General features: G+C 50.4%; 1 protein-coding gene across 7 annotated transcripts in view; it reads left to right on the top strand.

Annotated features, from left to right (window-relative positions):
- Positions 1-22,078, top strand: part of PLEKHA4 (pleckstrin homology domain containing A4) — a 49,698-nt gene extending 27,620 nt beyond the window's left edge. For 4 of the 7 annotated variants that reach the window (XM_083471783.1, XM_083471787.1, XM_083471786.1 and 1 more), the window contains 20 exons: positions 2,475-2,585; positions 3,340-3,412; positions 4,721-4,821; positions 5,465-5,580; positions 6,550-6,813; positions 6,989-7,550; positions 7,650-7,727; positions 8,571-8,672; positions 9,585-9,653; positions 11,478-11,558; positions 11,668-11,817; positions 13,709-13,807; positions 14,868-14,970; positions 15,112-15,194; positions 15,979-16,092; positions 16,197-16,329; positions 17,278-17,333; positions 18,815-18,976; positions 19,886-20,054; positions 20,385-22,078. In XM_083471783.1, the coding sequence (XP_083327909.1) occupies positions 2,475-2,585; positions 3,340-3,412; positions 4,721-4,821; positions 5,465-5,580; positions 6,550-6,813; positions 6,989-7,550; positions 7,650-7,727; positions 8,571-8,672; positions 9,585-9,653; positions 11,478-11,558; positions 11,668-11,817; positions 13,709-13,807; positions 14,868-14,970; positions 15,112-15,194; positions 15,979-16,092; positions 16,197-16,329; positions 17,278-17,333; positions 18,815-18,976; positions 19,886-20,054; positions 20,385-20,950 (3,192 nt within the window). In that variant the 3' untranslated portion in view covers positions 20,951-22,078. The remainder of the gene's footprint in view (positions 1-2,474; positions 2,586-3,339; positions 3,413-4,720; positions 4,822-5,464; positions 5,581-6,549; positions 6,814-6,988; positions 7,551-7,649; positions 7,728-8,570; positions 8,673-9,584; positions 9,654-11,477; positions 11,559-11,667; positions 11,818-13,708; positions 13,808-14,867; positions 14,971-15,111; positions 15,195-15,978; positions 16,093-16,196; positions 16,330-17,277; positions 17,334-18,814; positions 18,977-19,885; positions 20,055-20,384) is intronic. The other 3 variants (XM_083471784.1, XM_083471788.1, XM_083471789.1) reach the window with 2 other exon arrangements.
- Positions 22,079-22,363: the final 285 nt, after the last annotated feature.

The raw sequence follows: 22,363 nt of genomic DNA, 5'->3' as shown, positions 1-22,363 counted from the left end.
GGCTTGCCGATTGGGAGGTCGGCGGTTTGAATCCCCGCGATGGGGTGAGCTCCTGTTGCTCTGTCCCAGCTCCTGCCAAAGTGCAAGTGGATAAAAGGTACCACTCCGGTGGGAAGGTAAATGGCATTTCCATGCATTGCTCTGGTTTCGCCAGAAGCGGCTTAGTCACACTAGCCACATGACCCAGAAAAATGTCTGCAGATAAACGTCGGCTCCCTCAGCCAGTAAAGCGAGATGAGTACCGCAACCCCAGAGTCGTCTGTGACTGGACTTAACTGTCAGGGGTCCTTTACCTTTACCTGTTTTATGTAACATACATTCATTTGGGATACTCACCACTGGCAATGAGGCAAATGGATGTTTACAAGTGCCTGCTGCATAGATTTTGCAGTGTAACTATGTTTGAAGCTGTCTTAAGGGATATAAAAGGGAAGAAAGAAGAGACAGCACATCCTACATTCATCCTGAAATAGGCTCTAGTCCAGGCATAGGTAGTCCCAAAACATCTGGAGGGCCGAGTTTGCCTATGCCTGCTCTAGTCCAGCAGTGTTGAAAGCACTGTACCTTTAAAGCACTTTTGAAATATACTCTTTCCCTCAAAAAATTCTGGACACTGCAAGTTTACCCTTCACAGAGCTACAGTTACCTTAACAAGCGACAGTGCCCAGAATTATTTGAGGGAAAGACTGATGGTGCTGCAAGGCTGTAGTAGACAAATAGCAGCATCCCTCCCAGAAATTGCCAGTTTCTAAGCCACACTCATAAAGAGTGCCAGTTCCTTTGGCTTATCATCCTTTCACTTATCACTTTCCTGGGGTAAAAAGTTTTAGGGCTGCAGCGCTTACTCAGGTTTGGTTTCCCTTGGAAGGAGGTCATGGGAGGCCTATTGGCATTGTGTAATATTTGCATTTGAACTGATTTACATAGGTGGAGGCAGGCACAGCTTAAAACACTTGAACTGATAGGCAACATTACATCAGATCTCTAGGGAGGCAGCCAGCAACCAGAGATCACCTTTTAGAGCTCCAAACTCAGCTTTTTGTGGCCTTCCCAGTCAAGCTGAAACTGCTGTCTTCTCTTCACATAAACACCTGGATTACATCATCCTTAGTCAATGGGTGGCCATGGGGGGGTGGGAGGAGTGGTCTGCCTCCGATGCTTCTTTCTATCTACATTCCCACAACATTCCTGCAACAGTAGACAAGGGGCTAAGTATTTAGTTACCTATTACAACATATCTCAGGGCTATTGACCATTCTTTTGTCAGCTTCAGGTATTGCCTCAGGGAAACCTGCCCAATAACCCTATTTACAGAAATTTGATAGGAAACCTGTTGCTTTTTTCAGGTGGGATTTAATCAAATACTGGCAAATTCAATTTGTGCAGCTGAAGTTGATTTGGAGCTTTTGAGCAACAATATCCACTTGTTCCTAAAATTGGGCCATTGATGATAAAGCAGGTCTGGAGGACCTTTGGCCTCCCAGATGTTGCCAGACTTCAAGTCCAGAGAGTGTGGCCAGTCACCAGGGATTATGGGAGTTGTAGTCTTAAAACATCTGGCAGGCTGAAGGTTCCCCACACTTGTGATACAGGGAAGTGATTATCACCAGGCTTGTAAATGGCATTAGCCCACATTCTTCCATTTCTTTCCTTACCTCCTCCCCCTGCTGTTTGACCACTGCCAATTTTGGATTGTAAGCTCCTTTGGAGCAGGGACCATGCATATACTGCCTAGGTAAGGGATTGCAGTTTGTAGGGTAGTTTGTCCGCCTTGCTCCCTGGCTTGCATTCAGCTCTTACCTGTGGCTTCTAGAAGTTGTCAGCATGTGACAGCAGCCACACATTGTGAAGGGCTTTGATTGGCCGGCTAAACCAGGTAAGGGCAGCCGATGGGTCTCAAATCCTAGATGAGTTGGGGACTTCTCCTGCATACAAAGACAGGCTCCAGCTGATTGAGTGGACGAGACCGATAGCGGGTCCAACAGTCAAGAAGATGGTTTCTCCCCGTGCTGCAGAGGGAAGTGAGGGGCAGATGAGACTCGTCAGCTTGGGAAGGTATCCCATCTAGGAGAAGGAAAACTCTGGTCCTAAAACTCCACTGCCTTGTGAGATATCTTTAGGAGAAGAGAAGGCTAAGGATTAAACCTACACAAATCTGGAGTCCCTAAGACGGTTGGGTGGCGCCTTGTGCGCCTCCTTCCAGCAACTCCTGCAACCAAGCTGGGACCAAACATATTGCTCTGCTTTCCTTTGGACCACATCAATGAGATGGAGAGGGGGGAGGTCTTGTTGTCTGGGCAGCCCAGGACCTCCATGCATGCTGCCCAGGCTTGTGCCCCGTTAGGCAAGGTGAGGCCACGGTTTGGCATCACCCCACAGAGGCGCACTCCATTGTCTTGAGACAGACCGATGCCAACACTGATGGCGTGCTATTAACAACCCAGTATTGCATATCACCATTTTGTCTTCTGCAGCCACGCTCAGCCCGGCCTGTCCGGAAGGTCCACGCTTTTGGGAAGAGAGCAAACTCCATCAAGAGAGACCCCAACTCGCCTGTCATCATGCGGGGGTGGCTTTATAAACAGGTAAAAGGAGCGTGAGAAACGAAGTGGGTTCCTTAGCTCAGAAGCAGCCAACGTGGTTCCCTCCAGGTGTTTTCAGCTACATCTCCTCCCATCTGCCCCAGCCAGTGTGGCCATTGGTCAGGAATGAGGGGAGTTGTTACTCACATAATATGGGTGTTATCACGTTGGCTGTGCATTAGCCTGGAGGATGAGTGGCTGAATGCTGGCATGGGTGGACCCAAAAAGAGCAAAGGAAGCCAGAGGCTGCTGGTGGCATCACATGCTCAGCATCTGTCATTCTTGGGCAGCTGTTAGAGCTCCAGTGTCGCAGGGGCCACCACAGATGAGACCATGCTCCCCACCACCACTGTCAGCGTTGCCAACACCACAGTAGATCAAGATCTTGCAGAGATTTTGAGATCTCGCCCAGAGTTGTCATGATCTTGCCCTAAATCAATGTTGATGGTGGTGCCACTTAACGAGCAGCTCAATAAATAGCCAACGTCGTGTCATCTCCCTGCAAGGAAATTAGGACGAATCTTTGATAGAGAGGTCTTCTGGAAGTAGCCCATGTCCTCTAGCCAGGGACAGAATGTTTCTCCTCCATTTATGGCAGAAAGCCACATGTGTGACTCTTAGCAGCTTTACTACCAATCCTGTACCCACTGATAAAACAATATGTTTGACGTAACCAAGCAGAATGATCATGGGTTCTCCTGGGAGTTGATGCCCTGGCCACCTTTGATTTCCCTTTTCCTTTCCTTTCCTCCTCCAGGACAGCTCTGGTCTTAAACTCTGGAAACGACGTTGGTTCGTCCTTTCTAATTACTGCCTCTTCTACTACCGAGGTAATTGGGATTTCCCCATGGTTCTGCCAGAGGTGGGCGGAAGTGATGTCATTGTGCTTTTGGAGGGAGGGCTTTTTTCAAGTCTCAGGCAAAGTAGGCTGGTCAAGCATCGGAGGGTGTGCCTCCTTCTTCCTCCTGTTGCTTTCTCAGCCTATTACATTCCTTATGGTCTGTCTGGGAAGCAGAGCTGGGAAAATATGCTGTAGGCTGGGGTGGAAGGCTCATGGGCCTCCAGCTGTTTATTCCTTTTACTTACTTATAAGCATATTTTTATACTGCTGCAGCAAAAAATACATCAAAGTGGTTTACAACAAGAATTTCTATATGTATTCTAAAAGCCCATATGTTCTGTATCCAAATCTAAAAAGGGTGTGCTGAGAATTTGGTTGCTTTCATTTCATTTTCGACTCTGCTCCTGACTCTTTCTGGTGGAGGAGTTTAGCCTTATATATATCCTTTTTCTTCTGATTCCTCAGGTTTGCACAAAACCAGATGTTGTGTTCTTTTGGTTCATCAGATTTGCCCAAAGCCAGAAAACTGCACAAGCAGCTATACAGTTGCCTGGCTCTGTGCTTTTGTGTACTTCTTGGGTGGGGGATATTAAAACAAAAACAAGATGAGGATACAGCTATCTGTGGTCATGCCCTATTGGCACTTAACTGGGGTGATAGAATCCACAAACTAGAAAGCAGGGAAAAACACAAAAGATAACACCTACTGGTATGAATAGGAAAGACCGAAATTGTTTCTCATACGGAAATTAAAATATGTGTGGGTGTGGACTACTCCAGTGTAATTCAAATTGGGTGTGTGGGTGTGGATAAACAACTAAATAGTGCTCAGATGTGGACAAGCCCTTTTGTCCCCCAACTCAAGCCCTACGGTTGAGAGAGAAGGCCTTGACTCTTCTCCCTACCAGCCAGACCTTAGGCAGTGAAGTGGACTGCTAGCCAGGTTTGACGGATTGGAATCGCTAGTTCAGGCCCCAGAGATCTTGAGGGCCCCACAGGGCTGGAGGGGAGAACCTGTGGCTCTTCAGACATTATAGGGATCCAACTCCCATCAGCCCTGACCCTTGGGCAGGTGGGCTGGAGCTGATGGGAATTGGAGTCCCAACAACATCTCAAGGGCCACACAGGGTTCTTTCCATCTGGGCTTTAGGGAAAAGTGCATTGAAGCAACTTCTTAGAATCATAGATCTCAAGGGTCCTCTAGTCCAAACTGCCCCCCCCCCCCAATGTAGGTCTCTCCTGTGACTTTTTTCTTTCCTTTAGCAGGGTTGGAAATGTGTGTGTGTTTGTTTTCCAGACAGCCGCGAAGAGAAAGTTTTGGGCAGCATCCTCCTCCCCAGCTATGAGATCCGGACAGCGTTCTCCAAGGAGAAGAAGAACCGGCGCTTCATATTCAAGGTCAGTCCACCCAGAGTGAGATGCTTGTTTTCTTCCAAGTCTGATATTTTGCTGTCACCCAAGGTCTGTTGACAGCCATGAGTGATGGGTGGGAGATTCAACTTGGTTTGTATTTGAAGGTGAACTTAAGTCCCACTGTGCAAAGCAATAGGAGAACCCGAACAGAGTCGCCCTTCGGAACCCGCATTTCTGCATATTTTGCAATGCACACAGTGTGTGCGTATACTAGGGGAAAGTGTGCACGTAAAGGAAAACAGCATACGAAAAGGCATTATATTAGGGGGAACTGCTTTGCAAAAAATGTGTACATGAGGCAAAATTGCACACGAACATACGTATATTAGGAGAAAATTGCCGAATAATTTTCACGAAGCCCTTTTTTTAAAAAAGAAAGCTAATAAATCGCAAACTGATGTGGAAATGTGGGGAAATGACTGGAAAAAATGAGAAATGGAGAGAACCAAAGCCGACAGATTCTCTCCTCCATTAGCCAGCCATGCAGAAAGCCCACCAGAAACCCTCAAGCCCACCCTCGCCTCTGCTCTCCAGCTGTTGTCCACCAGAATTTCTGTATGCCTGCTGCCCCCTTGAGGATGCGTTGGGCCACTGCAATGACCCCTCTTTTTCATCTTTTACCTTCCAGGCCGAACATCCTGGCATGAGAACCTATTATTTCAGTGCAGACACCCAGCTGGACATGAATAGCTGGATCCGCGCCATGAACCAGTCAGCTGCCGCCGAGTGCGACTATGGAAGCTAGTAAGGGCTGGGGACGGGTGTATTCTACGCACAGCCCTGCGCTGGCTGGCTGGCTGTAACCTTGCCTCTGGGGTTCTCTGGTTTGGGGATGGGACATGAGCCCATCAAATGAGGGACTGAGAAATAGGAACTTTTGAAAGGGAAGCAAGTTCCATTATGGTCAGGATCGTGGAGAGATTAAAGGTGCAGATTTTTAAAAGTTTTCTAGGAGAGAGATTTGGTTTGCTTAGGATGGGAGGCTCTTCTTCCTGTGATGGTCCCTTGGGGAGGGGGCATCACCTATCAAGGACCACATCCAGCGGCTGGGACAGATGCCCACTGTGGGGAGGAGGGCAAAGCCAAAAATAGGCAGTGCCGCTCGCCTTTCTTCCTTTCAGCCATCGCCTTCTCTCTCTCCTTCTGCCACCCCCCACCATCGCCCTCTGCCTCCCCACCCAGCAGGCTGCCCAGAGAGGGACAAGTTGCTGATGCCAGACAACCAGACTCGTCACTTTGAGATTAGTTTTGAAATTAGCCCGTGGACAACCTTATTTTAGGAATACGGGGTGTCTGGATTCATGGGTTACCCAGAAGCAACGTGGGCGAAATGGGGAGGTTAAGCTGTGAGCTTTGAAGGAGTCAGCTAGGTTGCGGTGCAGGCGGGTCCATTAGGGCGAAGCAAGGCATGGCTCCACCCATCTCAGCCTGCCCTCAGCCGCTCCACATCTTCCTTCCTTCCTTCCTTCCTTCCTTCCTTCCTTCCTTCCTTCCTGTCATTGACTCTCTGGCGCCACCTACTGTTGGGCTCCCTGCATTCCGCCCTACCAGTCTCAACGGCCGCCACTGTGAGGTTGGACACTGGGTGGGGTTGGAGGGGGAGGAATCTTGATCTCAAACTCTCTGCGGGCAAAGGGGAAGGTCATTGCAGGGGAACCAGGCATCTGGGCTTTGATACAGTCTAAAGAAATCTCCCCTTCTGCCCCGCCTCAGCAACCGGAGGGGTCTCCAAAGTCAGTCCCCATCCACGTGCACCAGCTTTGAGGACGTCACGCTCACGCAAAACGACTACGCCAAAAGCGCAGAATCCCTGGAGATCGCCCGTCTCTCGGAGGCACACGATGGGGAGGCCTCGTCGTCCGACAGCCTCCACGTGCAGGACAGTCAGCAGGGGACTCCGCGGCTCGGGAGGACGTCGTTGTGCAGCTCGCTCAACGGCGGATACAGCCACATAAGGAAAGAGCAACCAGATTTAAGGTAAGTCGGTGGGGGGAGAGGGAGGGAGGGAAGAACCAGTTTTCCACCAGGGGGCGCCGTGGGGAGCTAATGATGATTGGCTCCCACAGGTGCTGTTGCGGCGGTACTTAGATTGTCATGTTTGTTGTTTGATTCTGTGCCTTTCTATTTTTCTTCCCTCTGTTTCCATTGACAGCTCCCTGTCTTCCCAGACTCACGGAAGCCCCTCGCCTGTCATCCACCCCAAGCTCTCCTCCCGGCCACGGTCCCCCTCCGAGAGCCCCACGCCTTCCTCCCCATCCCGGACCCCTCAGCCTTCCCCTCTGCTTTCCATCCGCTCCTCTCGTTCCTACTCCCTCCCCCTGACCCCTGCCGAATCGCCTCAGATACCCAACGCCCGCCAGTCACCCCCTCGCGCCCGCAGGAAGCCCCCGAGAGCTGCCGCCGCCGCCACACAGGCCATCTCCTGCGAGGACCTGTCCTCCGCGGCCTCCCCAAGGGGCCTCGGGCGCCCCAACACCCCCATGGGGCGCGTGGACATTGCCCCCGGCGAGGGCCCTCCCAACAACCCCTATGCCGCGCTGTCACCCACCACCAGGGGGCGCACCCTGACGCCTGCTGACCGGTATGATGTGTTCCCCTCCTCCGAAGACCCCTATGGCAGGCGTTACGCCCGGAGCCCTCACCACAGCAGGGCCCGGCCCGTGGGCGAGGAAGGCCTGGCACCCTCATTGGCGAGGCAGCTGCCGCCCAGCAGAGTAAGTAGAAGCTGCGGCAGCAGTGGGCATGGCGGCTTTGGGTTTGGGGCTTATCTTGGCTTTGATCCACCCCAGCGCTAACCTTTCCTTTCCTGCCAGTTTGCAGACCGAGGTTATCTCTCTCCGCCAGCTGGGACGTCCCGTGCTCTGGTCATGTCTCGGCTACATGGGCGACTGGTGAGTACCGGGGGCTGCGTTCGCCATCTTTCCCGTTCGCCATGGTCCTCCTCTCCCTGGCCTTCCTCTCCCTGTGACACGGAAACAAACGAGTCTGTTGGCTTGAATGTCTCTTTCCCTGCTCATGACCTGGGCTGTGTGTACCCTGTACTTAACGTTTCTGAAATCCTGAGCCAAAGGAGTCTCAATTCTGCAGCAGGAAAAGCTCAATTCCGCAACTTGCGTGAATTATGCAAATGTTGAGCTACAAACTTGCTTCCTTTAAAAAACAAAAAGATTTTTTTCTTTCCTTTTTTTTCTAGAAAGCTGCATTGTGCGGCCAATATTATATTGCGCAGTCTTTCTGTGCAATTTGTGGCATACCCTGTTTAAGGAAGTTTTTAATATTGGATGTTTTATTGTGTTTTTAATACTCAGTTGGGAGCCACCCAGAGTGGCTGGGGAAACCAGCCAGATGGGCGGGTTATGTATGTATGTATGTATGTATGTATGTAAATATATATATATGTAAATATATAAATACATACATACTATTATTATTATTACTATTATTATTACAGTCATACCTCATGCTTCAGGTTACGTGTTTTCGGGTTGCGGTCCGCTGGAAACCCGGAAGTACCGGAACTGGTGACTTCCGGGTTTCGCCACTTCACACATGCACAGAAGCGCCAAATCACGCCTGCGCAGACGCAGCACTTCAGAATGCGAATGCTGCGAGTTGTGGATGTGCCTCCGTCACGGATTACGTCCGCAAGCCAAGGTTCCACTGTATACCACACAGTCCTGCTCATGAGCTTCCCTGGCTACTCTCCCTAACACTTGCCTTCCCTTTCCCTACAGATCACCCCCCACTCTGCCTCCTCCAGCTACCTCCACCTACCACCCCTGCCCCCCCTGCCTAACCGGCCCACCCCTGGGAAAAGGACGTCTTTGGGAACCACGGTATGTGATTTCGTGCTTGATCCTCCCTTGAGTCTAGGACTTATCAAACGCTGGCTTAGCAAAAAGAATAGGCTGGCCAGGAAAGGACAGCAGCACGTTCTCTGAGTTCTGTTTTAATATCAAATTGTCCTCCCGTCTGTAATGGTTAACACTGGGCTCCACTGTTCCCCCCCCCCCGTTAGCTTAACATTGGATTGAACAGCCCTTGAAGTAGTTGGTCTTTGAAGCCATGGGCAACTTATCCTGATAAATACGCCCTCTTAATGCTGAACACATAAATGTCTTGGGCATATTTAATTTTCTTTTTTAAAAAATATAGTTTTTATTATTTTTCCATTTAACAATACATAATCACATCATTATTATCCACTATTATCCGCTCTAGCTCTTTCTAGCCTATCAACTTCCTTCCCTCCCGCCTCATGATATAACCTTTATATCATAGCACTTTATGCATTTTCCAATTCTAATTACACTCATTACAAAATACCTCAAAATTTAAGTAAATATAAGAAGGAAGAAAATTTCTCATCACAAGTCTTCAGACAACCCTGCTAGTGATTTCAATCGCTTACAATGATCTTTCAAATATCGTGTAAATTTACTCCAGTCCTTTTGAAATACTTGACTGTGCTTCTTTCGGATTCTTCCCTTCAGCTTCGCCAGTTCCGCAAAGTCCATCCTTTTCACCTGCCACTCTTCTTTCGTTGGCACTTCTTGTTGTTTCCATTTTGGGGCTCAAAGAATTCTTGCTGCTGCTGTTGCATACATAAACAGTCTTTTATGGGCATATTTAACTTTCGTGGTGCAACAAGCTGGCGTTTCTCCTAGGAAACCATGTGGGAAGTTCGGGGGCTTATCCAGACGTGCCTTTGCATGTTGTTCACACCAACCATTTCTCTGTCTTTCCAGTGCCGGACTCTGGTGCGAGAGAGGAGCATCCATTCTGCCGGGGGGCAGCGCTTCGAAAGCGACACTGATGTACGCACTTCTGCTTCTTCTCATATCAAGGGTTCATTTGTGTGTTGTTGTTGTTGTTTAAAAAAACTTTTAAAATTATTTGCATCCAGCTTAGGAAGCCTAGAGCATAAACATCACTTTGAGCAGGGGCAGGGGAACCTGTGGTCCTCCAGGTATTTGCTGGACTCCAACTCCCACCAGAGATGATGGTAAAAAAGGTAAAAGGACCCCTGACCATTAGGTCCAGTCGTGACCGACTCTGGGGTTGCGGCGCTCATTTCGCTTTATTGGCCGAGGGAGCCGGCGTACAGCTTCTGGGTCATGTGGCCAACATGACTAAGCCACTTCTGGTGAACCAGAGCAGCGCACGGAAACGCCGTTTACCTTCCCGCCAGAGTGGTGCCTATTTATCTACTTGCACTTTGGTGTGCTTTCGAACTGCTAGGTTGGCAGGAGCAGGGACCGAGCAACGGGAGCTCACCTCGTCGCGGGGATTCGAACCGCCGACCTTCTGATCGGCAAGCCCTAGGCTCTTGGTAGTTTAACAATTTCAGAATAAGGAATGCCTCATTTATAAAACGGTGTTTGAAAGCTCATTTTTGAAATCTCTTGCAAAATAAGTAACTACTTCCAAGAAAACGGGGTTGGGATCCACTGTGGGGGTCACTGCAAAATAAATAACATTAAACTGGGTTGGAATCCACTGTAGGGTCACTGCTCAATGCTGAATTTACAGAGAGTTAGTCCTACAGCTTGTTTTATTGTCACCTGCACAGCCGTCAGGAACATCCCCAGATTTTTGCCACTTTCTGTTTACATTTTCAAGCAAAAACCAACTCGGAGAAGTGCCTCTCTTCTGACACTCAAACAAAGGCTTTGTTTGAGTCATTTTACTACACACTGAAATTGGCTGTAGGTGGAATAATTCCCCCCAATAAAACTGTGTACATCGGTTTCATGCTGCAGCACATCAGTTTTCTAACAGCATTAGACGTCACATGGGGTTTTACAGGGTGGGAAATCACCCTGTAAGACTAGATGTGCCCAATGTTTTGTTGTCTTGGGTGAGGTCAGGACAGTCAAAAAATAAAGTGCTTTTTCACACAGCGCACTGTTGGACTGTGGAACTCACTCTCACAAGAGGCAGCAAACGCCACCAAGTTGGGATGTTTTTAAAAGAGGATTAGATACATTGATGGAGGGCAAGGCTATCAAGAGCTACTATCCCATGGGCAGAGTGCAGTTGTGCTCATGTCCTGCTTGTGGGTTTTATATGGCCTCATCCAGCTCTCCTTATGGTTTTTTTAAAAACAATCTGTCTGAATTAATTTGGATCTCATTTTTAGTCCATTCAGAATTTGAGTTTATTAATTTAAATGATTAACTCACTGGCCTTTGGAACGCTACATTGTTAATAGCGTAACCCATCTCTGATTTGGAAGCTCTCAGCGGGGGGAAAAGAATTTCGCCAGGGCTGTCTTAAACATATACGGTGCTGGGATGCAAAGATCTGCCCGGCTGGGGACCCCGCCCCCTCCAGGTCGCCCAGTCCCAGGCGTGCAGGAAGGCAGAGCTGGCCAGCCGCCTCAGCGTCTCGCTGGCTTGGTCACCCCCGAACTCGCGGCGCAGAGCTGCCCACAGCACAAGAGCCTGCTGCGGCACTCTGACTGACGGGCGGGCTCTTCCTCGGACTCAACTCTCGGGCCCCGGACTCTTGGCCTGGCGCCCCTGAGAGCCTGGCTCTCTCACAAGTGTGTTTGCCTGCTTTTATAAAGCCATGGTTGTATGTGCCACAGCAGCTTCTGGTGGCTTCTCTTAAAATAGCACCCCCCTCTCTCTTTCTAGACTCTCTTGACAAAACTTTGCGGCCAGGACAAGGTGCTTCGTGGTCTCGAAGAGGACACGGCACAGCTCCGGGCTGAAAAGGTATGTCTTACTTTACCTTCATTTCCTTTTCCCCTTACTTCTGCTATTAAACCGGCCATCTGATTTATTTTGGCTTAAGTTGAAATGGTTGGCCTCTTTTTTCTTACAGGAGCGGATTGAGAAAGCCTTGGAGGTGACACGCCTGAGGCTGGAGGAGTTTAAAGGCCAAGACGCCACGATGGAGAAAATCTGCTACCAGCAGAGGCAGCTGCAAGACGAACTGGTGCAAACCCGAGCTCGCCTCTGCGATCTAGCGCTGGTGAGCTGCTTTTATTCCCATGCGGGAGGCTGAGCTGAGAAAACATTGTACAGAGGTACTTCAGGTTAAGAACTTAATTCATTCTGGAGGTCTGTTCTTAACCTGAAACTGCTCTTAACCTGAAGCACCACTTTAGCTAATGGGGCCTCCTGCTGTTGCTGCGCCGCCGGAGCACAATTTCTGTTCTCATCCTGAAGCAAAGTTCTTAACCTGAGGTACTATTTCTGGGTTAGCGGAGTCTGTAACCTGAAGCGTATGTAACCCAAGGTACCACTGTAGCTAGGGGCAAAGGAAGGAGGGTGCGGTGGGGGTGGACTGCCCCGGGTGTCACCACTGAGGGGGGATGACAAAATGCCAGCCGGCACCACGGGGTCTGCAGCGCGCCCGAGCCACACATCTGTCCTGGGAGAGACACAGTGGCTTAGGCTCCACGCTGCCCAAACGGTCTGCCCACCGCCTCCCCCCTCAGCTGTAGGGCGGCTGAGTGGAGGAGGCAGACAGACTCCTCGGAGGCCCCACGGAGCGCCCTGCCCCAGCTGGCCTCACCCCTGGGCACACACACCGCCCCAGGCGCCCAATCGGCTTGCTCTGCCGCTGACTGTAGCCATAACCTCTGAAGTTTAGGGTGAAGGGCTGTGCTGAGAGAGCGATGGGATGCTCACAGTAGCTGTGCAGTGACTAGTTCTTGGTTAAAAAGGTAAAGGGACCCCTGACCATTAGGTCCAGTCGTGGCCGACTCTGGGGTTGTGGTGCTCATCTCACTTTATTGGCTGAGGGAGCCGGCGTACAGCTTCCGGGTCATGTGGCCAGCATGACTAAGCCACTTCTGGCAAACCAGAGCAGCACACAGAAACGCCGTTTACCTTCCCACCGGAGCGGTACCTATTTATCTACTTGCACTTTGACGTGCTTTTGAACTGCTAGGTTGGCAGGAGCAGGGACCGAGCAACGGGGGCTCACCCCATTGCGGGGATTCGAACCGCCAACCTTCTGATCAGCAAGTCCTAGGCCCTGTGGTTTAACCCACAACGCCACCCGCATCCCAGTTCTCAGTTAGTTCTCGGTTAATACTACAGATCAGAGATGAAGCAGAGGCTCCTTTTGGTTCCCCATCAAAATTCCTCCAAGTTGCAGCAAAGCTCAATCTACTTAAATTTCCGCCTCTTACCTCCTTCGAAGCCAAATCGAGAACCTGGTCGCATGAGGAAGTCTCATACCCCAATTGCCTTGCTTACAGACTGATTGGACTTTTAAAACTTTTTTCCGCACATGAAGTTGACCCAGCGTAGAGCAGGGACTCCTGCCTTTGACACTAACGTTTTTCTTTCAAGCCCCTCAGCCACAATTATCAGGCAACACCCTCCCACTGGGGATACACAGCAACATTTTGTTGCTTTCTATTCGACCAATGTTCAAAGGCGCATGCCTGGTACTTAGAGGGCCAGAACCTCTGTGCACAAGTAGTAGCAGGCTTACAGAAACCCCCCAAGTTTACAGAAGTACAAAAAAACTTTGGGAGGGGGGAAACATAAATGCATATTGCGGGCACCCTCAAGATAACCCAACAAGGACTGAGAATGCCCAGTGGCCACTGACTGCTGAGTGGCTATTGTTGTTGTTAGGGGGCAATTGCACACAGAACGGTGGGTGGGAATGGATGGGAGCACTCCATACTGCAACATTTTGTTGCAGATCTTGTGTGTGTGTGTGTGTTTTCATAAAATATTAGGCAGGAGGCATTAAAAATAGCATCTTTCACCTGAAGTGGTATAGCCCACCCAGGATTCTACGACCTCATTCTGCAGCAGGGGTTTACCAGGCCTTATCTGCAGTGAATCGATTCTTCATAAGGGATCTGGATAAGCCGCTGTTTTGTTCTTCCCCTACTCAGGACAGTGAACGAGCGTGGGAGGATTACGCCGCCTTGGAAAATGACCTGCAGATGGTGAAGGGCTCCTTGGAGCATATCCGGACTGTGGGGCACCCCCAGGTATGTGCTCCCCGTTTCCAAACCTCTCCCTACCACTTTTTTGTGGTACTTTGCAAGCATTCGGGCTGTGCATAGTTGCTGCAAAAAAGTGACAAAACTCCAAATTCTGTACTCTGAGAAGTCAGGTTTTGTAATCTGAGGACTTTGTGCAAATAAAGACAATTTTGTCACCGTGCATACATATAAAGCAGCAATCCCTCTTGCTGTTCTGGCTTCTGGGATAGCTGCGCAGCCTGCATTCGCTCCACAAGACGCACACACATTTCCCCTTACTTTTTAGGAGGGGAAAAGTGAGTCTTATAAAGCAAAAAATACGGTATTTCTTTTTTTCTGCTGGGTGGGTAGGAAGATGAGCTGTCCACCAAATATTAAAGTCCTCCTCTTCTGACCTGTGGAAATCCACCTCAGTCTTCATCCCGGCCCTGTATTTTCTGGGATTCATGTCTATGTCTGCCGCTGCCACACAGGCTAAAAACTTATTCAAATTTTTTTTTAAATAATAAAAGGCATTGATTCCGTGCTTCGTAACTGCAACCTGCTCAGTAGTTGGTGAAATAATCCAACCCCAAAATGGTCTTCCTCAGAAATAAATGGCAGGGTTGAGATTGTGGAATCACTGCTAGATTGAGCTCATGGCTCTGATCTGGAGATAGTGTGGGTTAGGGGGGGTGAGTGGAAACATGTTACCCCAGGCCCACAGCTCAGAGCATCTGTTTTGCATGCACAAGGACCCAGGTTCTGCCCCTGGCATCTCCAGGTAGGAGTAAGAAAAACCCCTACCTGAACCCTTGAAGTAAGGGAGAGATAGGGAGCTTCAAGCCAAACCTCTCTATCTATGACTCTTCCCCAGACCACGCCTCCTCTCCCCAGGCCACACCCCTTACCAGACCTGCGTTGCTGAGCTGGGAATGGAAAAGTCCTTCCCCGCCCCCCGCCCCCATCCCCTGCCCTGGTGTCAACAATCCTGAGCTATGCAGGTTGATGGCTTGGTGCAAGGCAGCTTCCTATCTTTCCGCCCTAATTCCTGTTGCCTCCACCTGTCTGATCCTTTCCTCCTTAGGACCAAGTAGCTGCCCAGCAAGATTTGTGGAGGATCCACGACATCCTGGCAGGACTGAGATCCAGCCCAGCCAACCACCACGCCCTAGAAAGCAGAAGATCAGGTGCTGAATGCAATACTGTCCTAGGAGCTGGGAGCCGGAAGCCCAGGAGGAGGAGGAGGAGGGAGGGAGGGATGGGGGATATTTAGCAGGTGTTGCCCCTTACGAGTCCTCGTTTGTAACATCTGAACCTCTCCATTGCAGGTGTGTCTCCAGCTACCACCCCAACCCTGGATTCTCATCTGGGTCCAAGCCACACACCCCAGCAGCTTTGTGCAGGAATGGAGGTATGGGGTTGGTCTCTGAGTTCAAATGGCACAGTGGCTTCACCATCGAGACCTTGGGCTTAAAGCACTTTGAAGTTAGGGGTTCTGTGTTTTAATTGTGGGTGTTTTTGTATTTCAATATTGGTGCCCCTGCTTTTGGTAAGCTACTTAGAAGCCTATTTGGGCATTAATCTCTATCTCTCTCTCTCTGTGTGGGTGTGTGTGGGTGTTTATGTACTTACTCTATGGCTAGATAAATACAGTCATACCTCATGTTACGTTTGCTTCAGGTTGAGCGTTTTCAGGTTGCGTCCCGCGGTGACCCAGAAGTACTGGAAAGGGTTACTTCCAGGTTTCGCCGCTCGCACATGCGCAGACACGCAAAATGATGTAACGCACATGTGCAGAAGCGGCGAATCGCAGACGCACAGAGTTCTTTTCAGGTTGTGAATGGGCCTCCGGAACGAATCCCGTTCACAACCAGAGGTACCACTGCAATATTTATTTCATGTACACAGCTTCATTGTAAAGGCAAGCTCAAAGCAGTTTACAAAAATAGGAAAAGCAACTGACAACAGCAATTTAAAACTTTCATAAGTTAAAATAGCCGTAGACTAAAAACGGACTTAAACTTGCATCAGCAATCTGGGTAGGCTTGTCTAAACAAGATTGTTTTTAGCAGGTGCTGAAAAGAGAATAGTGAAAGTGCCCGCCTGATAGCTGTCTATCTATAACACACACGCACACAGGCAGACTAAGGATGCATCACTAATAATGTTCACTCTTTTTCTATGGGCGCCCGAAGGAGTTTGAATCGTCTCCTCCTCCCAAATCCACCCTGTCCTTCCACGAATCCACCACCAGCCACTTGCCAGCCACAGTGGGCCAGCTGGACAGCCCTCGGGCAGCGAATCCGCCTGTAAGTTTCTGCCCCAACAGCATCCTCAGTTCCCTCCTTGCAGCCATGCCCACTTTCTCTTGGCAGCGACTGAGGTTCACTGACGTTGTGTTCTTTGCCGGCAGAGTCCACCTGCTTCCTGCAGAGGGCAACAGGGGTCATCACGGCAGTCAGATGCCACCAGGCGGCCTCGATACAATTCCTCCGGGGAGCCCGCAGAGTCCGAGAAAGTGAGGGCAAAGGATGTGATTGGTCCAGGTAAGTGAGATGCGGGAGGAACATGGATTTACGTATAAGCTAAACAAGTTATAGCTTAGGGCCCCACTCTCTTGGGGGCCCTCAACAAATTTAAAGAAAAAAGATGGATAGACATTTCCAAAATATAAGATAAAAAAAAAATAAAACCTACATACAGCAACAGTGTTTTGTGCTGTTTAGGCTCCTATGATGTAAGTAATGGGCTGTTGGCTGCTCCCTAAAATATCACTGGTTTGCTGATGTCTAAAATAGGGTGCCTACATTCCGCATGGACTGGTTGCATGGCAACAGGCTTTAGATACCTATTGGGTCCATAAATTACCACATAGCATATATTCAACTCAAAAAACAGCAACAATTTGTTGTTTACAAAGGACAGCTGGACATATAAAGGGCCCCATTACCTTCAGTAGCCTCATCAAACCTAAATCTGGCCCTGCACACATACAGGGTGCCTTCTTGGGTCTCAAGTTTCAGTGTGGGTTGACTTGGGTAGTTGACATTTGCTTCTTAACCCAGGATGTGTTTTGGGCACTTCTGGTTAGCAAGAAAGGCGGATCCCTTCATTCTTTTCACAGCTTTAGTTGTGAAACTTTGGATGCTTTAGTTGAGATTGGACTAGATGACCCTCGGTGTTCCTTCCAAATCTCCCGATTCTATAATTCTATGAACTCTTACTTCCCTTTTGAATTACCCACCCTTCCCTTTCCCCGCCCACTTTCAGAGTGCTGCTTTCCCATTGGTCAAACAAGGATTCCACCACTGGTGCTCGCCATTGGTGGTTAACCTGCCCTGATATTGCCACAGAGTGTGATGCATAAGAGCAGCCTTTCGAGTTGCGTTGAGGGCCTATCCCTGCCAGGACAGAGGTGGGAACTAGGAGAGAGAAGCAGAAAACTTGGTTCTGCACCCTCCGAATGAATGCTCTGTCTCCCTCCTCCTTCGCAGATCACGGGAGCCACATCAGCAAACTCTGTGAAGACACTGAGCACAGCATAATCAAGGTACGCAGAGGACACTCAGAATCATGGCAGCAGAGAATCTATGCATTGCAGGGGTGTCGTGCCCCTCCAGATCTTGTTGGACTACAACTCCCATCATCCCTGTCCATTGGCTGGGCTAGGCTGTCTGGAGTTGATGGAAGTTGGAGTCCAAGCACTTCTGGAGGGCACTGTGTTGGCTATCCCTGTTCTAGTGCACAACAGGGGAAAGGAAGGATTTGTTATATTACTTATTAATATGTTTATGCTCTGCTTTTCCTAAAAGGTTTGTAGTGGTTTGCATTGCAAAAAAAAATACAATTTAAGCTTCGTGGCTCCTGTTGAAACTGGAGCGGCTAATCGACATCTTGCAGGTGGGTGGGTCTGATCCAGGCCCCCAAGCAATACCCCGGGCCTGACTCTTACCTATTTCAGCAGGCAGGAACCACCAAGGGAAGAAGGCTCAGAGCCAGGGGGTTAGCAGTGGGGTGATGATGATGAGTGGGTAGAAGGAGAAGCCTGGGAAGCAGAGGTGGAGAAAAGTTCAGAATCAGATGCTGAAGCAGGAGAGGAGTCCTGCTGTTGTAGAAGCCAGGGTGTCTCTTCCTCCTGCTGCAAAAAAACAACTTCCCTCCACCCTGGTCTCCCGTAACCAGGAGAGGCATTAAGAAGGAAGAAGAGAGGTTGGCTTCATGCAGGCGCCGTCTCTGATTGCTTGGGGAAAGTCCTGGAGAGGAAGGAACTAATGGCTGGATGAGGTGGGGACTTCCACTCTCGGCAACTGACCAACAGGGGAGAAGCTGCTGTGATCATTAGGCCTGAGACTCAGGCAAGACTCGTGTTCTTCCTAATAAATAGTTAATTCCAACTTCAATGGTGTGATATACTGCCAGCTCGCTCCTGAGAATGGATAAGAAAGGAAGCCTCTAGGACTCTTGGGGTGTACCACGTACACTTCAGAGCCTGACCAGGATGGCAGGATGCCAGCGTGGCTGGACACTGGCAGTAGCATATAGGGAAGTTTTTAATATTTAATGCTGTATTGTTTTTAACACTTGATTGGGAGCCGCCCAGAGTGGCTGGGGAAACTCAGCCAGATGGGCAGGGTATAAATAATAAATTATTATTATTATTATTATTATTATTATTATTATTATTATTATTATTATTGGCAGTTGTTGAGAGCAAAATCCCATTTGTGGCAAAGGGAGGGACCCGGAGACCGGCGTTGTGTTCTGGTCTGACGCTGGATCCCACTCAGAAAGCAGCAAGGCTGCCAGACCGTAGTTTGCTCCGACAAAGGTTGGGAGCAGGCTGAGTCCAGCAGTCTGCTCAGGGGCCTGATCCTGACTCATCTCCCTCCCGGTGCCCCTGCTGCCTCCGACTCCGGATCACTGCTAGATTCAGGGGTCATGAATCTCAGGGTCGTGAATGAGGTCAGGTATCATGAACGAGGGCCACTGGTCGGCACCATCTCCTAACCCCTGATCTTGCGTCACGTCTAGGTCGTCCCCACAGAAGCGGTCGCCTCTCGCCGGCCTCGCATGAGTGCCCAGGAGCAGCTGGACCGGATGCAGCGGAACCAGGAGGCCAAAAGGAAATCGGAGGCCGCCCAGCCAAACGCTCTGGGCCACTGGCGAGACTCTCTCAAGCGCGGGTCCAGCCGGGTGGGTGAGAAGCCTTTCGGAGGGGGGCACCCTGCGCTCAGCGGGGAGGGGCCAAGAGGCAAGGGCGAGGTCTCAGCCATCCCCTACAGGGAGGCCCCACGTCCTTGACCCTGGATGTCTCGGGACAAGGGGTGGGGGTGTGGTCAGAAGGACAGGTGTCGGAGGGGGGGGAGGAGGGGAGGTGCATCCAGTGGGAAGTGCTTGAGGGGCTGGGTTCCTCATTTTTCCTGCCCGGGAACAGGTGGGTAATGTAGCTGGGAAACAGATACAGTGGTACCTCTGGTTACGTACTTAATTTATTCTGGAGCTCCGTTCTTAACCTGAAACTGTTCTTAACCTGAAGCACCACTTTAGCTAATGGGGCCTCCCACTGCCGCCGCACCGCGGCCGCACAATTTCTGTTCTCATCCTGAAGCAAAGTTCTTAACCTGAAGCACTATTTCTAGGTTAGCGGAGTCTGCAACCTGAAGCGTATGTAACCTGAAGCATCTGTAACCTAAGGTACCACTGTATACCTTTGAGTTCTGTAAGAGGGAGAGGGAAATCTCATTGCAGCTGGAGCGTGGAATAGGAAAGCCAGGACTCCTGGGTTCAGAGAGGGGGGGGGGCTTGGAAGGGCTGGAACTCCTCGGGCAGTGGTGTGAGATGCCATGACTTTGGCTGAAGAAAGGCTGAAATCAGGGACTCCTGCCCTTTTATGCAGCAAAATGGGATTGTGTATGTGTTTTAGAAGAGTCATCCACATCTTTAATTAAAACCACAGGGAAGGTTATTATTTTCGTGGTGTGCTTAAGTTCCAATTTGGGTTGGTGAATGAGGGGACATGCTCTGACCTAAGGGGGCCAGTGGGGACAGAACAGCCTTGTTCATGCCCCGTTCCCCTTCCCCGTGATTTAATCTCTCCTTCAGCCCCTCCCCAATACCCCCCCTGAGCCATCACCCAAGGAGGGCGTGCAAACTGGGGGACTCAAGCCTCCTCGGTGCCCCCCGACCCCTGAGTGGGAGCGACAGCGAGTAATCCAGCTCTCCTACGCCCTGGCGACAGAGGCTTCGCAGCAGCGGGGGAAGCGCATCGCAGGTACTAGGAGAGGCAGTGGTGGCTTTCCGGGGTCTGTGGGACGGGAGGGTCAGGTAGTCAGGGGGTGGGACTCAAATCTATTTGTCTGAAACATTTCTATCCTTTCTCAATTCTCAACCTCCCTTCCCCCCCCCCAAAAAAAACCCCATCTTCCAGCTGCTGCTGGGCCTGATTGTGTCCCTGCCCTGCCTTCTACTGGAACGCAACAACAGCAGCAAATGCTAAGCAGCCCACTCTATAATATATATGCCAATATCTCCTGTTTGCTGTGCACAGAATTCACGTGTCCATATGGTTGATGGGAATTCTTAATGTCGTCTTTCTCCCCAGGAAGGACCAGCTCTCACTCCTCCCTAGACGATATCCCTGTGTCCCATGAAAGCCAGAACCATCACGGCCTCCCCGGTGACAGCCCCTGCAAAGAGCCAGAGCTCCGTGGACCTCTGCTATCTGAGCATGACCAAACAGCTGCTCGGAACTCAAGCTGCCATGATAACTCCAGAACGGCAAATCAGGGGCCACCCCATGCAACCAATCGAGTGCCGGGTGCTTCGGAAGCATCCGATTGGCCGCCGCCTCCTCTTCCCAAGGAGGCGGGCCATTTAAAGCCCAAGACTCTGCAGTTGGAGTCGCACCTGCTGGAACCAGCCAATGAAGAGCTGCCCCTGGTCAGTGGTCCTCCCTGGGCGGCGCCTTTGCCTCAGCCAACCAGCCAGCACCTGTCTATCTCTAGAACAGCCAATTGGGCATCTGAGCAAAGCCTCATGGGCGGGCAGGGTGCAGCCAATGGTAGGTGCCTTAAGTGGAGAGGCGAGAGCCAGTCCCGCCATGTGGTGGCCTGCCTTGGCGAGACGGCGCAGCCTGTCAGGGTCACCCTGGTAAAATCCAGCTTTTAGCTCCAGAGGGTGGAGGACCAGGATTGAGGGGGTGGGGTGAGGAAGCCCTGCTGCCTGGCTCCTTCTTTCTCTAACAAGGACAGGGCAGAAGAATAAGTTCAGTCCCATAGAGTTGGCAGGCTCAGAGCGGCCGTTTCCATAGGAACATGAGAAGCTGCCTTATAACAAGTCATGCCATTGGTCCATCTAGCTCAGTACTGTCTACACTGATTGGCAGCTGATCTCCTGCATTTCGGGCAGGGAGTCTTTGCCAGCCCTATCTGGAAATGCCGAGGATTGAACCTGGAAACTTCTGCATAGAAAGCAGATGCTATACCACTAAGCATCTCTTCCACGCCTTTTTTTGTAACTCTACAACCCTAGATAGCATCATAAAAAAACTTGTTATAAATCCCAGGGGTCAGAACCGCAACACTGCCCCCCCTGCTCAAAGCGCATGCATTCACTTATATATGAACATGTTACACGTGTCTTCGCGCACAAGGGCACGAGTCTGGCAAGATGCACCATTCCATCGCTATCACACTGACTTGCACACACAAGTTTAGGAGAGTATCTTTGACAGGGCTCATTGCACTCGTCTCCTGCAACCACCTTTGCAGGATGAGAGTGGTGGGAGACTTATACAATGGCATGACTGTGGAAGCACAACAGGGATATGGGGGTCCCAAATTCAAATCCCTGAGGCAGAGTGCTCAGTTGTTCCCAGTTTGCCTCAGGAGACTGTGCCTGAAGTCAAGCTACTTGCCCAGGTCTCTACAATGAGTTGGTGGCAGAGATGCTTCCCTTAATGCTGTTCTGGACTACAGCTCCCATCCGCCCCAGCAGCATGCTTCTGGCTGGGGCGGATGGGAATTGTAGTCCAAAACAGCTGGAGGGCATCAGGTTGGAGAATGCTGCTCTGGGTTGTGGCAGATGCAGATATTTATTTAGCCCTTCCCAGGGAGAAGGCCGGGGGTGGGGTGGGATTTTTCCTAAAGAAATGAGCATCTGTGCTTACAGATGCATAACTGCTAGTTTATGATAGGAAACACATACTCAGGCACCCATATCCGTTCCTGCCCGTCTTGACACCCTGTTTGCTCCCATCAGGGGAGCCAACTTGAATAAAATATTGTGGGGGCCCAGGTAAGCCCTGCCCCACATAATCGGTCAAATGATGCAATGCTCACACCATTTGAATGGGAATGCCAATCAACTTTGTGGGGGCCTGGCCCCCTCAAATATTTTATCATGGGGGCTGAAGCCCCCACAGCTCCTAGGAGTGGGCTCCTATGGCTCCCACAGATTCACATCCACCCAAGCCCATTTCCTGAGGCACCCAATACGGCTAGAGTGCCTTGCTCCATGCAAATTCAGCTCTTCAGAAGTTACTGGCCTACAAAGATGGTTTAGGGTTCTTGCTCACAAACG

This window comes from Podarcis liolepis, assembly GCF_965112155.1.
Source record: "Podarcis liolepis genome assembly, chromosome: 13".
Classification (NCBI taxonomy): domain Eukaryota; kingdom Metazoa; phylum Chordata; class Lepidosauria; order Squamata; family Lacertidae; genus Podarcis; species Podarcis liolepis.
The sequence above is the reverse complement of the archived record's forward strand: the minus strand, read 5'-3'. Positions and strand labels throughout refer to the sequence as shown.